Here is a 24,327-nt window from a genome sequence, read left to right on the forward strand (position 1 = left end):
AGGGGAGGGTACGGAAGGGGATAGGGTAGGGGATTGGGCCTCCGGTAAACCCACTCACTTGGCGAAACACAGCGCAAGCGCTGTTTCACGCCGGTTTTCTGTGAGAACGTGGTATTTCTCCGGTCGAGCCAGCCCATTTGTGCCAAAGCATGGCTCTCCCACGTCTAAAAGTGTTGTACTTGTTGTAAACGTAAAGTAAGTAGATTAAAAATAAGTCAAAGGCAGATTTTTTGTAAAAGAGAAGTTTGCAGAATGCAGATGCCAGATACTCTGCAAACCTAAATGCTGCTACATTTGTTTTGATACCTTTAAACAAAGATCCATTAAACATAAAATATTGTTTCCATTAGGGGGAAAGGTTCTCATGATCGATAAAGATTTCCTTCACATTTGTGTGTATACGGGGAGACACGTTGATGGATGTGGCTGAACATTGCTGGCCACCGACTGACATCCAGCCTCTTAAGGATTGCCATTTCCTATTTATCACAGAAATGCGCGCGTTACTCAACATCACTCGCGCCGCCGGAAATAAATATGTAAGTGCTTTTGAATATATTACCGTTGTATTTTATTGGGGTTTCCTTAATTTGCGTTTGCGAAATGGATCGTATTCCGAGTAATGGACGTTCAGTATCAATTTGTAACATAATCAACGAATACAATTGATTGCGACCGTGTAGATTGGCGTATTTTTTTATGAAATAAGGGGGCAAACGAGCAAACGGGTCACCTGATGGGAGGCAACTTCCGTCGCCCATGGACACTCGCAGCATCAGAAGAGCTGCAGGTGCGTTGCCGGCCTTTTAAGAGGGAATAGGGTAATAGGGGAGGGTAGGGATGGGAAGGGAAGGAAATAGGGGAGGATAGGGAAGGGAATTGGGCCTCCGGTAAATTCACTCACTCGGCGAAACACAGCGCAAGCGCTGTTTAATGCCGGTTTTCTGTGAGGACGTGGTATTTCTCCAGTCGAGCCGGTCAATTCGTGCCGAAGCATGGCTCTCCCACGTATGCGAAGCATGACTCTCACGCGTATTCATCTATGATTGCAAATATTTATGTAAAATGTGCATGCTAACTGCTTTGTAATCATGATGATACATGTCTATAATAACTACTGATTGACGTAAATCATGAATGCCAAAGTCAGCTTGCTGTAGCTTAACCATGGCAATCATGGACCATCATATCTCAACGTGGGGAGCGACCTTTACGCTAGTGTCAACTTACGCGAGCTACGTATTGGCAACATTGTCGACCGGCGAAGTATTAGCATTCTGTAATCGGCTTAGCCGGCAGTGTGATGCCGACATGATACTGTGAATTTCTGCCATCAATTCCGGCTAATCGGTAATTGACACCGCATTGCATTGCTCCAAAACAGTGTTTTTCAAACTGTGGGTCGCGCTTCTGTAGGGGTCGACAGGGTACGATAGCTATTTAAGTGAAAAATATTGATAAATTAAGCTCAAGAATTTTAACAATTTAAGGATATATACATGAACGTACATAGATGATTAAAAAAGCAAAGCGTGGTCGCGAAATATTTTTTCTTACCGGGGTTGCATCATTAATAATAAATATAATATCCATGGATGCTTCACACCACGTCATTCTGGCCCCTTGCTAAGTACCTGAAGGACTTGTGTTACAGGTACCAGACAACGGAAATATATTTAATACTTTTATGCTATACATATATTTAAGATTTTTATTTTATGATACACATATTTAATACATCCAAGATCCAGGAACTTTTTGAAAAACTTTTTGTTCCGTCGGCGGGATTCGAACCCGCGACCCCCGGCTTGAGCTACCAACAGCCCACCACCTGAGCCATGACAGAGGTCGTCATCATTAAAAAGGTTGAAAAGCACTGCTCCAAAAATTAATACCGATCATCAGTTTAATGTGAATTCATAGCTTGTTGAAAGCTGGTAGCATACGACTTACGAGTCACATTTTACGATTTTTATCTACCAGTTTGAACTATTATCACTCAAACTTCAATTTGAACTATTATCACTCAAGAGAAAATGAAGCATGAACACAGTACACACCTATGTGCCCCATTTGTTATCACCTTAAAATTTTGTGAATTTAAAGTATATGTCTTCCCGTAGAATGTAGACAATATACGTTTACAATATACGTTATTCCCTCTTAAAAGGCCGGCAACACACCTGCAGCTCTTCTGATGCTGCGAGTGTCCATGGGCGACGGAAGTTGCTTTCCATCAGGTGACCCGTTTGCCCGTTTGCCCCCTTATTTCATAAAAAAACGTACCTGGACCAAATAATATCCTTAAAAAAAAAGGTATCATATTATTAAGTCGTCGGGGTAAGTAAGTGATATTAATTACCCCATAGATACCCGGCGACGGAGTAACCGAGTTCTCCATTAAGTGTCGTGTCGTCTGTAAAAATGGGATTAAGACAAAGTGCGCTCGTCAATCAAGTATCGACAGCCTTCAGAAGCCCTCTGAAGTTCGCAAGTTTTGTCAACTCACTCGTTTCATCTATCTTCAATATATTTCGTACTAAACGAGGGCTTCGACGTCGAATGACATGTCTATAAAGGGAGACATTTGGTTATAACATAGGGTAAGATATCGAATAATAAGGGTCGTGTAAAGTGAAACGGTTATGGTAATATTTTTTACAGAATACTATTACATAAGTAATGTGTCCAAAGGTAGTATGTCAAAAGCACTCGGCGACGATTCGCAATCATGTATTCATGGTTATACATTATGGACTCACATAAAGAAATAACTTGCCTATAGAGCGAATGTACGTAAAAGTTATGAAGCATAGTGAGGTGAGATTCGAGAACAAAGGGGCGGCGGGATGCCTTCAGTGTCAAAAGCATGAGGTAATTAAGACGTGGTAACGAGTCTCCAGACACCAGACATAATGACAGTTCTGTACTCTGAATGGCCTTAACAAAAACTACAAAAGTTCCATAATGCTTTACCCTGATTTTGCCAAAAAATTCCAAATTATTCTCAAAGGTTTTTACAAAAATACTTTTTCGATTTTTTTTTCAGTAGTTAAGTTGTCATTAAGAGTGTTAAAAAACTTACTTCATTTTAATACTTAGAAGAAACTGGTACTTTTCTTGATAAATAGTAAAAAATAAGCAAAGTAACTAAGTAAATAACAAATAGTTCTTGGAGATCTGAAACTTCACGCAGAGTAGCAACTTCAAAGAAAACGAAAAATCTGTTTGAAAAAATATAAAAAAGGTTTTATAGACTACTAGATGATTCCCGCAACTCCGTTGCGGCAAAATTCGTTATTAACGGGAACCGTACATTTTTCCGGGATAAAAAGTATCCTAATAGGATAGACATAGTATATGTCTTTTCCCGGGACTCGAAAGTATCACCATGCCAAATTTCAGCAAAATCGGTTTAGCGGTTTGAGCGTGAAGAGGTAACAGATAAACAGACACACTTTCGCATTTATAATATTAGTATGGATAACAGTTAAAAACGATTCGAAATCGATTAAAATTACTCAAAGCGACTTTTGGATAGGAAACAATTTATGACAACCCCGGGCACAGTTGGAATGTGTCGTAAGCCTATTGTTGATCGAGCCACAAGCCGGTATCGGACAAATCAAGGGGGACGCAATATCGCACGGTATCCCACTACCGAATTCCAATTACGCGTACACGCCCGTGTGACGGATTGTCATCCCCACCGGGACGCTTAAACGCCTGTCACTCCCAAACCGTCTATATTCTATCGATTTTAACACATTTTCGGGTTAACACTCTTTTAGGAAATTCAACCTTTTTGAAGGTTTTTTTTAACACGACAATTTAGAGTGAAGTACTTACTTACTCGTACTTGTTAGAGCCATGCTTCGGCACGAATGGGCCGGTTCGACAGGAGAAATACCACGGGCTCACAGAAAACCGGCGTGAAACAGCGCTTGCGCTTTGTTTCGCCGAGTGAGTGAGTTTACCGGAGGCCCAATTCCCTACCCTTCCCTTCCCTATTCCCTTCCTTACCTCCCCTGTAATCCTATTCCCTCTTAAAAGGCCGGCAACGCACCTGCAGCTCTTCTGATGTTGCGTGTGTCCCCATGGGCGACGGAAGTTGCTTTCCATCAGGTGACCCGTTAAATCGTTTGTCCCCTTATTTCATTAAAAAAAACTTACGAAAACAATTAATGGAATGAAAATACAACAGGTTTCTATAGAGGTCATCAAAAGGTAAGGTCAAACATTGCTCTGAGTTAAACAAAGAATACTTATTTTCAGAAGATCACATCATCAATGCAATGTTTAATCATCTCTCGAAGATAACAAATAAGTGAGAACGTCTCAGAAGTTACTTCAATTTAAATGAATGGGGACGAGAACTCGAGAAATATTCAAATTTAATGTTGCACGAAACTTAATTAATTTTTGTATCTCTTATGAGGATCAGCGGTCCTGTGATCTCGGAGACTTCCTGGTCAAATATTACCATCAAAATATGAAAGGAATATTTTAGCGTTAACTTCGCGATGTAAGATAATGTCGATGATAGGAACGACAGACAAACCACGAGACCTACATTGCAGAATAAAATTTAAATAAATATTTCTGCGAAAATGCTTAAAATATAACACGAATCTTTTTTAACAATACCAGCGAGTGAATCAAAGATTCCCGGTAGATACTTTTTAAATATGGACCGAATGTACATTTTCGACCGAAAACGACGACGTACGCGTACGACAAAACGAGATAATATTACAGCCGTTCAAAGAAGCCCGAATAATACAACGTAATAGATACATTCAATTTAATAATGTAAGTGCCTGTGTTTATACAGGAGGGCTTTGAAGTATTCGACAATCTACTCGGAGCTACGAGACAAACGAGTATTAATATGGAATATTTATTACCATATCAATCCTTTATATTACTTTCGCTACGTTCCTCCCGACGACGACATAACAAAATAAGATTTTGTTTTTATTTTATTTCGAGAAAAATCTTCTTTTAGTGCTCCTAAAAAGTTAAGCGTAGAGACCGAATCGCGTCGTAAGTTTGATATCTTAGATGAGTATTACTCGTAAAACTTAAACGCGCTCCGATGTTTTATATTATTCACAAAGTTTCGTCAAGTCTGGCCCCGATGGATTTATTTATATTATATAGTATACCGAGGAGTTGTGGACCGTCTGCGAATTCGAAGGTCGAGGAACAATTTAATTTATCGAGAGCGGGATCCGTACTAGACCTAAAACAATCGAGTTTAATCGCCCGCGACGGCCTCCAATTACCAGTTTATAGCGCAAACACGAGTTTGATGTCGAGTTTTCCGCGAATTGCGGACACTTCACGATGCCCGTTAAATTTCCCGCTATCGATAAAATGTCGCGTTCCACAATTTTAATATTGCTTTATAATATCGCTCGTAAAAAAATTAATAAAAACGCTGTTTGCAATAAAGGGGAAGGCCAGTAATTTGCACATCTGTTTCAAGTATAAATTACAATTGGCTACATAACGTTTGGCATATATCAGCCCAAGTCCCAACCGATACACTATCAACAACCCTCTCAAGTTGACGGTGATGATTTTTTTATTTTATTTTATAAGGGGGCAAACGATCAAACGGGTCACCTGATGGTAAGCAACTGCCGTCGCCCATGGACACTCGCAACATCAGAAGAGCTGCAGGTGCGTTGCCGGCCTTTTAAGAGGGAATACACTCTTTTCTAGATGATGAATATCGGAACGTGTAGGCAGATAAAAAGGTGGGAGGCACTAATTGAACGAAAATAAACAAACCTGCCGTCGCCCATGGACTCTCGCAACATCAGAAGAGCTGCAGGTGCGTTGCCGGCCTTTTAAGAGGGAATACGCTCTTTTCTAGATTATGAATATCGGAACGTGTAGGCAGATAAAAATGTGGGAGGCACTAATTCAACGAAAATAAACAAACCTGCCGTCGCCCATGGACTCTCGCAACATCAGAAGAGCTGCAGGTGCGTTGCCGGCCTTTTAAGAGGGAATACGCTCTTTTCTAGATTATGAATATCGGAACGTGTAGGCAGATAAAAATGTGGGAGGCACTAATTCAACGAAAATAAACAAACCTGCCGTCGCCCATGGACACTCGCAACATCAGAAGAGCTGCAGGTGTATTGCCGGCCTTTTAGACTTACAAAGATATGGTGATTGACTGTGATTTTGATCTATTTTTATTATATTATTATTTTATTATTTTTTATTAAGTATACATTACTTTAAAATTTCAATTTAATGTAATTGCTAAATCATATATTTTAAATGTATTGTAATTTTAATGTAATGACTATAATGTAATGTAACGAAAATTTCATTTTTTTTTTTTAAATGTAATGTTATGGGTCGCAGAAGCCTGAAATAAATGATTTTATTTATTTATTTATTTATTTAAGAGGGAATACGCTCTTTTCTAGATGATGAATATCGGAACGTGTAGGCAGATAAAAAGGTGGGAGGCACTAATTCAACGAAAATAAACAAACCTGATACCTACGTGAAACAAATTGCAAGCAGTCCCCAGACGATCATCCATCTGCCACCTTCGGAATATTACCAGAACTCCCGAGAAACTCAAAGAAACCAATTGCTTACATTAAAGTAACAATTTCCAGTTTTAAAGTAACTTCATATCTTTATGGAATTATTTGCATGTATAATATTTTACTCTTTCGCATAAACATTAAACAGGGTTGACTTCGAGAGATGTTAGAAACGACTCGAGTAACAAAATGTATTAGTGCCTATTAATTAATTTAAATATCTTTACTTTGTGAAGTTCATGAAATAAGAGACAATTTTGTCTCGTCTTAACTTTCATGTTGTCAGGCATTTTCTCTTACCAAGCGAGACTGGAGTTGTCGCACCCCGATTCACTTACCTGAAAAAAAAGATTTTATTTATTAAGTAGAAAAAACGATGATGATGGCCGAAAAGTACTTATTAAGAAAATGATTGCAGTCCGTCAATCCGGTTACACAATCATTCTCCCGTCAGACTGGACGAGACCCTTATACCTTCTACAACACATTTTCATCGTTACAAAACAGATCAAATCGTTAATATTAATCATTATAATAATTTCGACGTCGGATTTGATTACACAAACAAGTTAGCGTAATATGATAAATCTAAATGTCGAAACCAATCAGCTAAGTCGAGGGTCCCCCCCCCCTCGCCCCCCGAGGGGGATCAATATACAATCCAACTGTCATTCACAGCCAGCGCTAATATTTTCCCATTCACAATTTTGGAACTTTCCAGGGGACCACGAATCTATCTCAAGTGGAATCCAAAATCATTTTCACGCCTTTCCACGAGCGGGTAAATGATGTAGAGATTTAATAAGCATGAATAATAATCAGAAGTCCAACACTGATTGTATTATAACTCTATATATAAATTTTATACCTACTTTCACAACACAACTTATCATGTACGTTTAACCAAAACAAAAGAACGTTATTAATTATAAAAAATCACTTTTTTATAAAAAAGCACAAGCGAAAAGATTTTTCATAAATGACAAATGAACGGCTTCCACCCTCGTTTATTAAGCTTTAAAAACAAAACAATGTATCGCGAAAACAAACATGAACGAACACGTGAGTTTATAAATTAAATACATGGTGACTATTATTATGTGCTCCCTGCACTTATCAAGGAACTTAAATTTTAGAACTAGCGTTTAATACAAGTTAAGGACATCTTAACAATTATGTGCTCAGGTATATAGTGTGCAATCTACTATGGGCAAAGTTACCGCTTGACCAGACATTTCTAAGCGACTTTAAATAAATGAGAAAAAATTAAAATATTATCATAAATAACATATCCATTAAATCGTGCGCCCGCATTAAATACGTCTTAATAATATATAATAATCATATTATGAAGTTCCACGTCCATTTTCTTTAGATGTCTCTAAAAGATGCGGTTATATTCTTTGTTTTATTTTAACAGTAAGGAAAACTATATCAGATTGAGGCAAAGTTCTGAAGCTGTTCGAACATAAGTCTTGTCGATGATGTGTTGTACATTATTGCGTTTTAATTTTACGTTTGTAACCATACCTCCTCATTCCCCAGTGCCCACGTGATATCAAAAAGAGTATAAAATATTGTACAAATCCCTTATCTATTTTCATTATAACTGTATGAAAAAATCAAAAGTGTCGATTGCAATGTAGTTTCCATTTTGCTAATGGTTGAGCGAGGGTTTTGACAGCACGTACGTACCGCCCTCTCTACAGAGTTGCAGTTGAATTTTTTTTCAGTGGCTACGCATGTTTCATTTCACAAAACAAGCCTATCCGTTGTTTTGTGCTGCAAAAATTTTATAGCAACACAGAATTCCATTCAGATTGCAGCATTTTGCAGACAGTTGCTTTGAACAGCTTATCTATAAAAATAAAAAATATTTTTAAATTTTGTTAGTCTCTCTAAAACTTGAGAACCACTTAGCCGATTTGGCTAATTTCAGTCTTGAAACATTCGTGGAAGTCAATGATATATTATATAAAAAACTCGAAGCAGATATGTTACTACCGCGCGCGTTGTGAAGACCCAATTGGGTCGTCTTTTATTTAGTCTGTCTCTTTTATGTAAATGGCATTTCGTATCTTTTGTTTCACTTATTTGTCAAATTTGTCAATGTTGTTTGGAAGAGATTTAAACCGGAAAATAGTATGAACGTAACAGATCTGTATAAGTAGAATATCATTGGTGGAAGCCAAGGAAAGTGATATTGTATATGAAGTTCATCTAGTTCAAAAAAAATTGACGAAATTTAGAGGCACAATACAGATAAAATACACCTTAGGGCTTAGATAGATATTATATCTGTAGCGGGCGGAAAATATTGTCGTAACGGTTTCGAATTTCAATAACTAACTCAATTTCGAATTTCAATTCGAAATATCTTTGGGGTTTCCTTAAATTATTCCTAAGTAGTTTAAAATTTGTCACCGAAGGCGAGCCCTCTATTCTTCCAGTGAGACATGTTTTATTCATAATCTTCCGACGAACTCCCAAAACACCGATTTGCCTGGAGTCCATTAAAATCCCTCTGGAGTGAATTTCAATTGGGAGCCGGCATCCCCGCCGCTACCGAACACAATAAACCCCGGCCCGGGTCTAACTAAACAATACGAATGTAACAATATCGAGGAATCGACCAATCTAACGATATCGACATTCTCAAGCTTTTTCTGCACTCGTATTCCAGAAGGTTTGATCGGTTTGCACGACTGGTATATTGTGATGTTACGTTAAAAATGTGTAATATTTCGATTATTACTTCGAAAATACAAAGACGTAATTTCCCTAATTACTATGCCATTATAAAAAATTGGCCAAGTGCGAGTCGGACTCGCGCATTAAGGGTTCCGTACCGTTATAGAGCAAAAATAGCCCAATAATTGTGTTCCGGGTTTTTTTGTATGGGAGCTCCCTTAAATTTTTATTTTATATTATTACTATTATTAATGCGTTGCGAAAAACTTTGGATCCCTTTTGACGAAAAATGCGGAATAAATTTTTGCACATTTATAGTTTATATGGCGAAGGAGTACATCGAGCTAATATTGTTTTATGCTTTTATATATTTTTTTAAAATTACACACACTACAACACACACGTTAGATTTGGATTGACAAGCTTATACACACGAATTGTACTCTTTTATTTATAGTCTGTTGTCAAATTGAAAATAGATTTAGTTTTTTTTATTGAATCTTAAAAGGTGCATTAGGCAATTATTACACGGGTAGTCTGTCGTCATTTGACTTTATTAATCTGAGCCTGTCGCAGGAATTATGTCTAAAAAATAATAAACTTAATATTTTGACAATAGAATATCACTAGAAAACAAAGAATTCTGTTCAAATAGCAGTTTTTGCTAGAAAAGAGTTGAATTTGAAAGTTATACCTAATTTATTTTTTTATTTGAGGTCGAATTTCAACCATTGGGCGATGAATGGATGAATGAATGAAAATACTTTATTGCACCAAAACAAACATGACATACAATTCTTAATAACTATAAGAGTAAAAAGTACAAAAGGCGGCCTTATCGCTACAAGTGATTTTTTCCAGACAACCCTTATTGTAAAACTATAAAGTAACAGTAGTAATAGATGGTAAGAGTAAACTTTTTAAAATATATAAGTATATTACAAATACATACATATCGCGATCTCTAGTTATTATTTAAATACAAATATAATACAGGACTTTGTGAAAAATTCAACTGCCTAACTGTTGCCATTGTTGATATGGAACAAGAAAAGCCAAATAATAATCGCAAGGTGCGAGTTGGACTCGCGCACTGAGGGTTTCGTATCGTTATACAGGGTGTAACAAAACTAAGTGATAATACTTTAGGGTGTTTATGTGTTGCTTTTAGAGGGTTTACTGTGAAAGTAGCAGCGCTGAAAGACCAAATTTTTGTTTCAATTTGTATGGGTAAGCGCCCCAGCGCACTATGGAAAATGGTAGAACTAGAGCATACCATAAATGGTTTTTAAAAATATCACAATTTGAATGAAATATTTATTGAATTCGATACTCTAATAACCAAATAATCCTAATCAGACATATTTTTCTACTAAAACTGCATAAATATTTTTTTTATCATAGGTTGAAGTAAGTTGAAGTAGCGAATGGCTCATTCAAATGTTTGCATACACGTATTTCAAATGAATATTGTGAAAAAAGTATTTAGCACATGCATGCGGTTTTAAACATTTTTAAAAAGGATATTTTATGTTCTTAATAATGAGCTATTAACTTTTTTTAATTTTTATTTTTGAGTAAGTACTTAAAAATTGACATGCCCTATTTTTCACTTCTTTTTTTTTTCGTCGAAGGTTTTCACATTTACCCACGACTCCCCACGCATTAAAAAAATCAACTGCGGAAGTTTGCGGTCCTGGAAGTTATGGGGAAAAATGTGATAGAGGTCGGAGTAGATAATTCGGTATCTTTTGCGGTTACTGTTGACATAATGTGCAAAATCAATATTAATCACAATATTTTGATAGCAGTAGCTTATTATATTCTATTCTGCACTCGTCCTGCGTGAGTAAATATTATGCATAACATTGATATTAGTACGTATTTCATATCTAAAAAACCAGTATATAAGGGGAAGCAAATATCTTCAAATTGCACACTTCAGCGTGTATTTCATATTAAGTGACACTTATTTAAATTTGTTATTTCCATTAAAATGTCAACTATATACGTGGGGGACCTATGCTTTGTCATGAATGGGCCGGCTCGACCGGAGAAATACCACGTTCTCACAGAAAACCAGTCTGAAACTGCGCTTGCGCTGTATTTCGCCGAGTGAGTGAGTTTATCGGAGGCCCAATCCCCTACCCTATTCCCTTTCCTACCCTCCCCTATTACCCTATTCCCTCTTAAAAGGCCGGCAATGCACCTACAGCTCTCCTGGTGCTGCGAGTGTCCATGGGCGACGGAAATTGCTTTCCATCAGGTGACCCGTTTGCTCGTTTGCTCGCCCCCTTATTTCATAAAAAAAAACTTTCAACTGTACTAAGGGCGATTTCATCGTTCCCTATATCGAGCGTGGCAGAACCTTGGAATCGTTGTCCATAGTTCTACAGCAAACATTAAATGTTTCTGAAAACAACTTGTATTTTGTAAATACTATGTATGTAATGTAATTGTTCTGGAATGATGGTCGATCCCGAAAAATTTGGAGTTTATGCCTTAGAAACTGCGCGAATTTATGTTAGTAACTATGATTGGTACTACATGCCATCCTCCGTGCACAAAATACTTAGGTATACATGGAGAAAACGTGATCAAAAAATTTTCTGTTCTTCCTATTGGGCAACTGTCGGAAGATGCACAAGCGTCGCGCAATAAAGACTACAGAAATATGCGCCTGCACCATGCTAGAAAATGTTCCCTTATAGCATACAAATAAAGACGTATTTAAAACGCTTCTATATAGATTTATACTAACGCTTCTATATAAACATTTCAAGTTTAAGAAAACCTTATGTGAGAAATGTGAAGGATCTTGATGAAGAGGCACAAAGTCTTTTGAAGGTAGTACCTGAAGGTGATCCTACATTTACACCGGAAGTAATTTTAGTTAGGAATAGTGAGGATAATAACAATTAGATACAACATTATAAGTAACTAAAACCTAGTTATAATAATAGCTCCCACACCGATTTCGGTGACGGTGGCCGGTTTCATTGATACTAGGCCAGCTACGCAGGAGTAATTTTATAGTGCCCAAGTGTGTGCGCAGTACACAAGAGCACTCTCTATTCCTTTACTCTCATAATCCAGTGGGACGGAAGACCGACACGACCGGCGAGAGATCAGGCGCAGGACCGACTTTTTACATGCCCATCCGACGCATGGATCATCTTACTTGTCAGACAATCAGGTGATCAGCCTGCATTGTCCTAACCAAACTTGGAAATAACATGTTTCCAACGCGGGATTTGAACCCACGACCTCCGAGTCAAGAGCCGCGCTCTGTACCACTAGACCACGGAGGCGTTAAACCTAGTTATATAAAACCAATAATATTATAAGATTTGTCTAATCTGAGATCAATTAGTTTGGTGTGTGGTATAGATAGGTACTATACGATTTTATAATTTATGCATTTTATTATGCTTGTGTGATAAGTAATTGTTTAAGTCTTCTTAATTTTACTCATATTAGTACTTATTTATAAAAAATAAACATATAAATACTACTCGTATAACTTTTTTCTCTTTTATTTTTTTTAACCTAAAATAAATATGTATACATTGAAAAAAAAATACAAAAATTGATTATTTTTAAAATCTTTGTATATCACTGTATACATGTGCCAAATCTCAATACAATCCGATGAAAAACCTTGAAGTTACAAATTTTTGATCCGATACGGGCCCAAATTTTCCACTGTGCAGCGTCACGAGATTCCCCATAAAAAAGTGAAAAAAAATTTGGTCTTTCAGCGCTGCCACTTTCACAGTGAAGTCTCTACGAGGAACACGTACACACCCTAAAGTATTATAACTTAGTTTCGTTACACCCTGTAGAGCAAAAGTAAGAAATACACAATCTGTCAAATTTTAGAAGTCTACCTATAGAGGTTCTTGAGATACAGCCTGGAGACAGACAGACAGACAGACGGACAAATAGACGGACAGACTTCGAAATCTCAGTAATAGGGTCCCGTTTTTACCCTTTGGTGGATTCTGATCAGTTAAACACAATTTCGAATTCAATATAATTTTACGTAATTTAAAATAAAAATATGAAATCAGAATTTAAAATCAAAAATTAAAAAATACACATACGCGTATAATTGACAACATTTCAAATATTTTTGTACTTGTTTTATGACGAAATATAAAAGTAGGGGTTAAATTAGGGGACCAATATAATTTTACGTAATTTAAAATAAAAATATGAAATCAGAATTTAAAACCAAAAATTAAAAAATACACATACGCGTATAATTGACAACATTTCAAATATTTTTGTACTTGTTTTATGACGAAATATAAAAGTAGGGGTTAAATTAGGGGACCCATATTTTTTTATTTTTGAAAATGTGGTCATTTTCATTTATGAAACTTGGTTTTTAATTCTGATCATTCTAAAATGACTTAAGCGCCAAATGACGTCATTGGTACGGTTGAACAACAAAATACCTTTGCACGTCATATCTGATTTCTAAAAAAAACTGTTAGTACTGTCACTGACTTTGTGGTACTTTCTCTGAGGTTATTGAATTTGTTATTGTGTTTAGATCAGCATTATTTTCGTTCCTACAACCAAAGGTGTGTATCGTATCGTATTCTGCCGTACCAATGACGTCACAAGTGTATTTTTCGTTTTAATTTTTTTTCTCGGAAATTAATGATTAAAAAAATCTGTTATTTTTGATGATTAATTAAATGAAATGTTGTCAATTGCGTAGCGCATAATATCCGCTACAGCGTGCTACGGCGTGCTACGGCGTGCTACGCGGCTACGATTGCTACGAAGAGCCTACGAGTTTTACGGCGGGCGGCCCGAGCGACGCGCGACGCGGGGCTCGGCTCAATATCAGTGTGAGCCGTTAGCCGTTTATTATCTTCAATATTGCCTTTGCGTAACAATATTGTGTTGGTGTTTTCTTTATTACAATTGTATGCCGCATTTTTAAAACCACATAAGACCCCGATATATCCATTAGAGGGTGTTATGAAATTTTTAATGTTTTTTTTATGGGGCATCTCTTTACGAACAATGTTGCGTAATAAATAAAAGAAGGAGGGTTGCGGCCGAGTCGAGGAAAACTCAATTAGGAGTATATTTTATTAAATTCGTAAATTGAAATAAAATGAAATTAAACGAAATCGGCGTTCCAATTGTTCGGAAGGAAGCGAGTCTTATCCTCGAAATATATTTGCACAACGAGCGGGCCTTCCTTGTTTCATTATTTCAATAAATAAACAAGCAAAAACGTCTCCTGATACCTTCCTCCGACATCAGGTATCCCTTTCGCCCTTAATTTGAAACGTCTCTACAGAAATGAAATTTATTTTTTAAAAATAACCGCAAATACTTTTAGAGGTATTTCGATGCTGCATTAATTCATATTAATTCCGCTTCGTTTAATTTACTTTTAAAACGTAACATCCGATCCGGCGGCTCCGGGCAGCGTCGGGAAGGGCTTAACCTAACTCGGTCGAACGTTAACGAAATTATAAGGGAGGACGCGCCGCTTAAAGATGTTAACGAAATTAGGATCATTTTGCGTCGCCTTCGCGCTCGATGTAAACTCGTTTGTACGAGAGCACTCCACCAGCGACTCCACGCAGTTTACGAGTAAGTTTGTGCTCGTTTTTATATCGCGACGCTTTATCTCTCGAATATGTCGGCGTCGCGGTAACAACCTCGTTGTAAAAATCATTTTACGCGAGTCCATTTTGTATTTTCACACATCTGCAGTTTCCCGGACTTTAGCACCTATTTCTTTTAGAGCGCCTTAAAAGCGAGAAGTTCGTGTTGAGTGGACGTTTGCAGCCACAATTCGAGACATTTGAAGATTACTTAAGTAGATATTGAGTGAAGATTTTGGTACGAAGTCCGCATATTTATATACTGAATACTCATCTTATTTATAATATATTGATACTGAAGTAATTATATTAGAAAATCGTTACTTTGAAATGTTAAAATAGTTATCAGAGATACTCCACGTGTTCGTAAAGGTTCAAACGTGCCACTTTCACTCGTAAAATAATTGCTCAGCCGTGAACTTTTCTCCATAATAGAGCATCGCTCGGACAGGAAAAAAATATATTGGATCGTTGTTGGGGGGAGGGGGTGTAAAGTTATAAAAATGGGAATGATACTGTCGCGCCGCGCGTCACAAACATATCGAATATTCGACGCTATGATGACGTGTGATTTTCTATCTCATCGCACACACGCAGAACCAATGGCTCGGACGTTTTAGATATTGAACAATAATAATAATGTATCGGATACAGAAACGTAGCGAATAGCGATATTGGTATTATAACAAGTTATAAATACTCATAGCTACTAAAATTAAATTATTTAAAACAAAGAAAAGCAGAATGTCTCATTTCACTCTCTTTCAATATCTCAATAAGTTATTTTTTTATTACAAAAAGAACAGTAAACAGTAAACAGTTATACTATGTACCTACATAAAATAAAGTAGTTCAAGTAGGAATTAACAAAAAATAAATCAACCTCAGTCTCTACTGTCTACACAATATTATGTAACCCGATGTTGGCTTACCCTCACCAATGAGGCCAAAGGACAATATCTAACTAAAAGACTATTATTATCTCTATTCTATGTGAAGTGATAGTATTGAAACTCGAAATACACTCCACTCCACACCGGAATACTGTTTCATTCAAATTGAGCTGGCGAGAGGCGCGCACGTAACCGACATCGACAGAACAACGATATCCAAATTCCAAAGTCAGTAACATGTTGCTTACTCAATCATGCTGAAAGTGAGTTTTGGTTGTTTCCCATTTCACTGTTAGGCAACCGCTAACCATCAAGGTAGCACTAAATTTTGTAACAGTTGTTCTGGTTGAAACGTGGAAATAGATAGAATCATCAGCATTCGCACGTAATTATAAAAATACACAATTAATGACAGTATGATGAAATATGACATCAGACTAGTAGTAAACACTCACCGAAAAAGCTTTTAGAAAGACGAGACATTGTATGATGCCCTCCATGGTGTCTCCTGTGAGACAGAAGGTGCCTGTCAGGTGTCTGCCCTTTTTGTCTCCGAGATGCGGCGCCGCAGCCAGGCTGGCATGCACCAGAGCTCCTCGCGGCCGTGTGTCCCTGGTAGCGCCGAGCACGCTCGGCAGCGGCGCGCCTTCCATCAGGCGGGCTAGGGGGTCCATAACGACCTCCCCACCATCACTCACTCACGATAAGCACTTACTTTTAACAGTACACTCACACCTATACACTAGCGAAGTCAGTTAAGCTTGATCTCAATACTTTTGGCACTAGTTCACTAAACTTAGCATACTATTAGATTGAAGAGTTAAGAACGTTTACTCGTTTAAGAGCGATCGATAATGTCGACTCGAGACGAAACCGATAAGACCGTGGGGGTGAACGCCTGATTACTCGATTGAGACATGTCCCTACACTCCTCGCATTCGCACTTGTCGTTCGGTTTACAGCAGTCGCCCTTGAGCAGAACTACCAGGAGAGTATAGATGAGAACAGCCATTCCCACCATCACGTATATTTCCATAGTGTTCACTCCGTTACTCGCTACGTGTTCCACCACTCACTGCTCGGTTTATTTCTATCACATCAATCCATTTTGATATTGATCAACTGTCCTCTAGTTTCTATGATGAGAGAAAACGCTAGGAATTTCATAAATAGCATCGTGCAAAATGGATAGCGTATCTGCATTCCGTTTCACGAATCTTAAAACGGTGTATTGTGATTTGTAACTTACTAGTATACTAACTCATTTTTGACATCACACAATATAATCAGGGCGAGCGAGGCGAGCCCTAGTGTATCCCCCAACCTGTATATTTTGTGGTACACTTTACGGAAAAACTGTCACGCCTATTGACTATAATTTTTATTTATTTGTTTTAATCATCATTCATCAGTCAGTCAAGGTTTTTTATAAGTAGATGTGTCGGTCAAGTCAAGGTGTGATGACGCAAGCCCACACAAAGCTCAGCTTTTAGCTAGTGTTAGACTAATAATTATTGTATTGTGTCCTTGTTATTTCGTCTGTTTGTATAAATATTTCTTATTCTTATACTGCGTTGTACGGTATCTAATTTCTAAACGATGTTTAAACTTGTTCTGGTGTTGGTACGAATGAAGTGGTAAGTTTCGATATTAATTCGACTAGTCATATTGTGCAAAAACAGGTAGCTAATGTTATGATTTACGTAATTCAGTACTTAGTTTATTGTTTTTAGAATACTAAATTATTGTAACTTAACTATTTTTGACTAAATTAGATGGTAGTTTTAATATTTAAATCTGGCCACACTGACAACGTGCAATCCCAAGGCTACGTTCGCTTCACTTGGAGTGGGGGTTGACGGGTAAAAATTGTGTATAAATACCCCAAGAGCGCAGTATGATGCGAATTTTGACGGAAGAACAATTGTAAGAGGAATCTCTGCCCGAAAGTGTACCACTGTATAATATTGTAGAATAAATGTATTTGAAAGTCATCATGCAGTTTCTTATCATCTCAGAAGTGGGATAAAAATCCAGGTACGCTCACTTTATATTCACTTATTATTAAATTTCTTAACTGGGATTAAATATCTTTATTTCTCATAAGTGTAACGATGCTCCCAGATAAGAAATCTGAAAAGTAATAGTAGTAAAAGAGTTATCTAATGATAGCATACAATGATTTGAAATATTCACATACAATTAATATGAAAAGAATGTAGGGTACTTTTAAAATATTTTTCAAAAGTATGTTAACAGCTGAAAGTATCATGAAGGTGCAATCGCCATACAAATATATATTATTAGCTGTGTTCTGAAAGTCGATGTAGATGTTGCGTACATTGAGGTAAATCGTTTTAAAGTGCAGCATCTTCGTATAACAAACTTCTTTAACAATAGTAATTAGTACGCGGTGAGTATAATTGGTATGTCCTATCTATTTTTCTTTTGTGTAGTTGATGTTTCTTTGTAAAGTGTGTTTATTTAAATTGAGCCGACAGTTATTATGAAATGATTTTTACTGTAATGAAATAATTTTGTTTTCGATAATTTTAGATTATCAAATGTGAAATTTTTATATGAAAAATTAATTTGTGCATTCGAGAGTTATATCTTATAATGAAGATGAGATGTTTTAATTTACTTGAGTATTAGAGTATCTGAGATTTTTACAAGTAATATAAAATTATTTAATTCAGTCATTATTACTTTGCAACAAGAGGTATTTGAAAAATACGTTGCGGAGTAGAAAGAACTCGATACACGTAACAATCACGCACCACACACATAATACCTTCCACTTGGTCGAGGCTACTCTTCGACAGTGAATTTAACATTACACATTTCACTTGGTCGAGGCAACTCTTCGACAGTGAATTTAACATAACATTTTGACATCATTACACATTTCACTTGGTCGAGGCAACTCTTCGACAGTGAGTTAAGATTACATTTTAACATGCATCATTACACATTTCACTTGGTCGAGGCAACTCTTCGACAGTGAATTTAACATAACATTTTGACATCATTACACATTTCACTTGGTCGAGGCAACTCTTCGACAGTGAGTTAAGATTACATTTTAACATGCATCATTACACATTTCACTTGGTCGAGGCAACTCTTCGACAGTGAATTTAACATTACATTTTAACATCACTATAAATTTCACTTGGTCGAGGCAACTCTTCGACAGTGAGTTAAGATTACATTTTAACATGCATCATTCATTATACATGTCACTTGGTCGAGGCTACTCTTCGACAGTGCACACCACATGTAGTTCACATTTGGACTGCTTATAGCTGCAATTATACACAATTCGCATTACACTACTCCAATATAACTTATTTTTATGAATAGCAAAGAGCCTACATAATATGGAAGTTGATAAAAATATCCTTTTTATTACAAGATTTCAAAACGCCAAAAAGAATATTCATAACTAGTATTTTTTTAGTGATGTGCAAGATTTTAGCTAATATATATTATCTATGATGTATTATGTAAATATTTGGTATAGAATTACTTAACTAATTGTTTGTTCAATAAAAGAAATGAAATAATTAATAATGACCTGAATGGTTGGACATGATCAAGTATTTTGCTTGGAAAGATAACCAAACAAGTAACATAGATAAATCGAACAACGATATCAAAATACTAATGCGTCCTAAGGCACACTGCTCTCAGATGAGTGAGCTCACTCTTTTCGAGAGTGATACATTTTCGCGCTAACGATTGTATGGAATGCCTTTTCTAACATTCTAATTCTATGAAATCGAAATGGTTTATGCTAATATGATAGTATGAGATCTGTTTATTGCAGTTTATCCTTTTTGTCAATTTCAAGGGGTCGATTCAATAACTAGATCATTTTTGTTTTCATGAATGCTGTGGAGTGAACCATTGATTAAAGTTGCTATGGAGTGCAATATTGATTAAAGTTGCTATGGAGTGGACCACTGATCAAAGTTGCTGTGGAGTGAACCACTGATCAAAGTCGCTGTGGAGTGAACCACTGATCAAAGTTAATAGAATGAACTATTCAGAAAACCCAAAGGTATGTGCACTGAAAATTTTAAACCAATTTCAACAGTATCATTTTCTTATTAAGAACTGTGGAGTGAACCACTGATTAAAGTAATAAAGTTTCTATTAAAAGTTTTGTTTTAAATGAAATTTGGAATAAATGAAATTTGGAAAAAATGAAATTTGCAATAAATGAAATTTGGATGAAATGAAATTTGGATTAAATAAAATTTGGATTAAATAAAATTTGGATGAAATGAAATTTGGATAAAATGAAATTTGAATTAAACGAAATTTGAATAAAACGAAATTTGAATAAAATGAAATTTGAATAAAATGAAATTTGAATAAAATGAAATTTGAATAAAATGAAATTTGAATAAAATGAAATTTGAATAAAATGAAATTTGAATAAAATGAAATTTGAATAAAATGAAATTTGAATTAAATGAAATTTGAATTAAATGAAATTTGAATTAAATGAAATTTGAATTAAATGAAATTTGAATTAAATGAAATTTGAATTAAATGAAATTTGAATTAAATGAAATTTGAATTAAATGAAATTTGAATTAAATGAAATTTGAATTAAATGAAATTTGAATTAAATGAAATTTGAATTAAATGAAATTTGAATTAAATGAAATTTGAATTAAATGAAATTTGAATTAAATGAAATTTGAATTAAATGAAATTTGAATTAAATGAAATTTGAATTAAATGAAATTTGAATTAAATGAAATTTGAATTAAATGAAATTTGAATTAAATGAAATTTGAATTAAATGAAATTTGAATTAAATGAAATTTGAATTAAATGAAATTTGGATTAAATGAAATTTGGATTAAATGAAATTTTAATAAAATGAAATTTGATTAAAATGAAATTTGATTAAAATGAAATTTGATTAAAATGAAATTTGATTAAAATGAAATTTGAATAAAATGAAATTTGAATTAAAATAATATAAATTTGGAATGAATGAAATTTGGATTTAGATGGGTTAAACAAAATTTAGTGAATTAGATTAAATGAAATTTATTGAATTATTAATGAAATTTATTGAATTATTAATGAAATTTATTGAATTATTAATGAAATTTATTGAATTATTAAATGAAATTTATTGAATTATTAATGAAATTTATTGAATTATTAATGAAATTTATTGAATTATTAATGAAATTTATTGAATTATTAAATGAAATTTATTGAATTATTAATGAAATTTATTGAATTATTAAATGAAATTTATTGAATTATTAAATGAAATTTATTGAATTATTAAATGAAATTTATTGAATTATTAAATGAAATTTATTGAATTAATGAAATTTATTGAATTAATGAAATTTATTGAATTAATGAAATTTATTGAATTAATGAAATTTATTGAATTAATGAAATTTATTGAATTATTAAATGAAATTTATTGAATTATTAAATGAAATTTATTGAATTATTAAATGAAATTTATTGAATTATTAAATGAAATTTATTGAATTATTAAATGAAATTTATTGAATTATTAAATGAAATTTATTGAATTATTAAATGAAATTTATTGAAATCATGAAATTTATTGAAATCATGAAATTTATTGAATTATTAAATGAAATTTTTTAATTGTTAAATGAAATTTTTGAATTGTTAAATGAAATTTATTGAATTGTTAAATGAAATTTATTGAATTGTTAAATGGAATTTATTGAATTGTTAAATGGAATTTATTGAATTGTTAAATGGAATTTATTGAATTGTTAAATGGAATTTATTGAATTGTTAAATGGAATTTATTGAATTGTTAAATGGAATTTATTGAATTTGATTAAGTGAAATTTATTGAATTTGATTAAGTGAAATTTATTGAATTTGATTAAGTGAAATTTATTGAATTCAATTAAGTGAAATTTAGTGAATTCAATTAAGTGAAATTTAGTGAATTCAATTAAGTGAAATTGAGTGAAATGGATTGAATTGAGATTTTAGACTGGAGTTGACTGAAATGGAAAAAAGTGTCTATACATTCTGCCTTTCTAGAGGCGTACAAAACTTTCGAAGCGGTGATAGTTTTTGAAATTCGACACGTGTTTCTTAACATTCTTGGCTACTGGACCATGTTAAGGTTCTTAAATTCGTTTTAAATAGATGTCAAGTCTTTACTGGGGCTTAAATAATTTGAATTTATTTCCTGAAAGAATGGTTCGTGCATTTGCTCCTACTAAAAATTAGTATTCAGAATGTTTTTGTTAGAAATTAAGAAACGCTGCAGTGAATATCCAATATTATTAATCCTGAAAGTTCAACATTCACCATGTCAATATTCGTGTCGCATCGTCACTCCTTGACTAGACTAGATAATAATGCATCTAGGTACATAGGTATAAATAAAAATTACTATGTTAAAGCACTTACTATGTTAAACATACAAAGCAATGGGCGTGACAGTTTTTCCATGTATCACAAAATGTAAAGATTGTAGAATATAGGTGTTAGGTACTATTATTGGGCTCGCTTCGCTCGCCCCGATTATAATTGCCAAAGTTATGTCAACTGCAAATAACACTTCTTTGTGATTGATAGCGTTAGGAGTGAGTGAATCTAATATATTATTATTAATTATTATGTGAAACTTTCTCGTGTCGGTGTTTGCTCGCAAGCTCCTCCAGAGCGCCTCAACCGATTTTAATGAAATTTTGTATGTACATTCGTTGGACCTGAGAATAGGTTTTTATCTGCTTTTTAAATATTGATACTAGAAATAATTTATACGGCAAAACGTTCGCCGGGTCAGCTAGTAGTTATATAAAGTAAAAGCTGAAAGAGACTAAGAAACTTCTTTGAGGTAAGCTAAACTTATTAAGCTATAACGATTAAGAATTATAATGTAACTCTACTGGAACATTTTTGTGTTTTAGATATTTATTATTTTTACATAATATTGTAATTTGTAGACAATTGGATGAACAATTTTTAAGCGAACTTTTTGCTTTACCTCGTAAACGGTAGTGTCATTGAAAGCAATCAGTTTTGCGATCTACAAAATCAAACGTTTTTTTGTCATATCCAGAAAAATGGCTACCACAAGATTCCTATCATCGATAGATCAAAGCACTGTAATGTTGTATTTCTGTTCTTATAAAACAAACTGTTCGCTTCTATTCGGTGGTATATAAAAATCGTATACCTAGTCAATAATTTTAAGATACCTATTTAAAAAAAAATAAAAAAACTTCAAATTGTTACGATTACGAATAATACGGTAACAAAGAGATGAGACAATTCTATCTACTGTTACTGATGTAAACAATTACTAAGTGAAGATTCGATCCGTTTAATTATATTTCCTTAAATCTACTTCGGACTATAAGTACATATTGAGAAGTTTAAAGGGGTTGGCTTATATTTCTGGTCCACACTTTTAGTATTTTACTTTTAAAATTGTCAAATTCTACTGCATTAGTATTTTACTTTTAAAATTGTCAAATTCTACTGCATTTATCTTTGATTAAATATAGATTTTTTATAACAGTCTGTCGTATAGTATTTTGGTTATTATTCGTTGAAATAGAAAAAGCTGCTATCGAAGTAGAATTTAATATGATTTGTCAATGGGATGTTTTTCTTTTAATTCGTCAAGTTAAAGTTCCACGTGGTCGCTAGATTGAGTATTTGGTAGACAACAATCGATGATCCCAAATGTAAAACTAGACGCATTTATATTTTAAATTTTTAATGAATATGTAGAAAATAGTTAAGGTCAACTTGGGGAAGACCGGCAATCAGCATACTTTATTTGAATTGTATTAAACGTTCATTCGACACTCGGACGCTTTTCAAAATTTGGTTATGGCAAAATTTTGCCTACACATCAGGACGATATCTATTTTTAACCGACTTCCTTCATGTTAAATGGTTAATATTCTACTAATGTTACAAAATAAAAACGATAGCGATAGGTATCACAATTCTAAAAGTAAAAAATACTTTTAAGTTTAAGGTCAAAACTCCTTTACTTATTATTATTATTGTTGGTATTGTAGTTTTCTATTCTCCTTTGTAAGAGTTTGTTCCAAAGTTGCGGGCTTGTGGCCAAACAACTATTATTATTATTATTTCTGACAAGTTACTTATTTAAACTACTTAGTATTACTAAACTGGCCTAAAGTATTTAAGGGTCATGTGAGATTTAGATTAAAGACGAAGCAAAAACATAGAAATGACTCAACATTATAGTTTTATGCCTGATCTGGAGCTCGTGGAATCTAGATTATAAAACTATATGTTTAGAAATATAACCAAGTTAGTCCCGAATTATTCGAGAACCGATAGAAAATCAGGCATGTATCACACTATCTCTGGTTTAGATGATTAGAAGAAAGTCATTTAAAATGATAATTAAATTACTCATTAATAATTCCGGTAATTTCTTGGTATTATTTAAAAATGTATCAATGCAGTCTGTGTTTTTATGATTATTAATAGTTAAGT

General features: G+C 34.3%; 1 protein-coding gene across 4 annotated transcripts in view; it reads right to left on the reverse strand.

Moving 5' to 3' along the window:
- LOC121725862 (neurobeachin) overlaps positions 1-24,327 on the reverse strand; it is a 385,885-nt gene that overhangs the window by 336,854 nt on the left and 24,704 nt on the right. For all 4 annotated transcript variants that reach the window (XM_042113000.1, XM_042113002.1, XM_042113001.1 and 1 more), the window contains exon 2: positions 16,257-16,937. In XM_042113000.1, the coding sequence (XP_041968934.1) occupies positions 16,257-16,475 (219 nt within the window). In that variant the 5' untranslated portion in view covers positions 16,476-16,937. The remainder of the gene's footprint in view (positions 1-16,256; positions 16,938-24,327) is intronic.

Source organism: Aricia agestis, chromosome 4 (assembly GCF_905147365.1).
Source record: "Aricia agestis chromosome 4, ilAriAges1.1, whole genome shotgun sequence".
In the NCBI taxonomy this organism is placed as follows: Eukaryota; Metazoa; Arthropoda; class Insecta; order Lepidoptera; family Lycaenidae; genus Aricia; species Aricia agestis.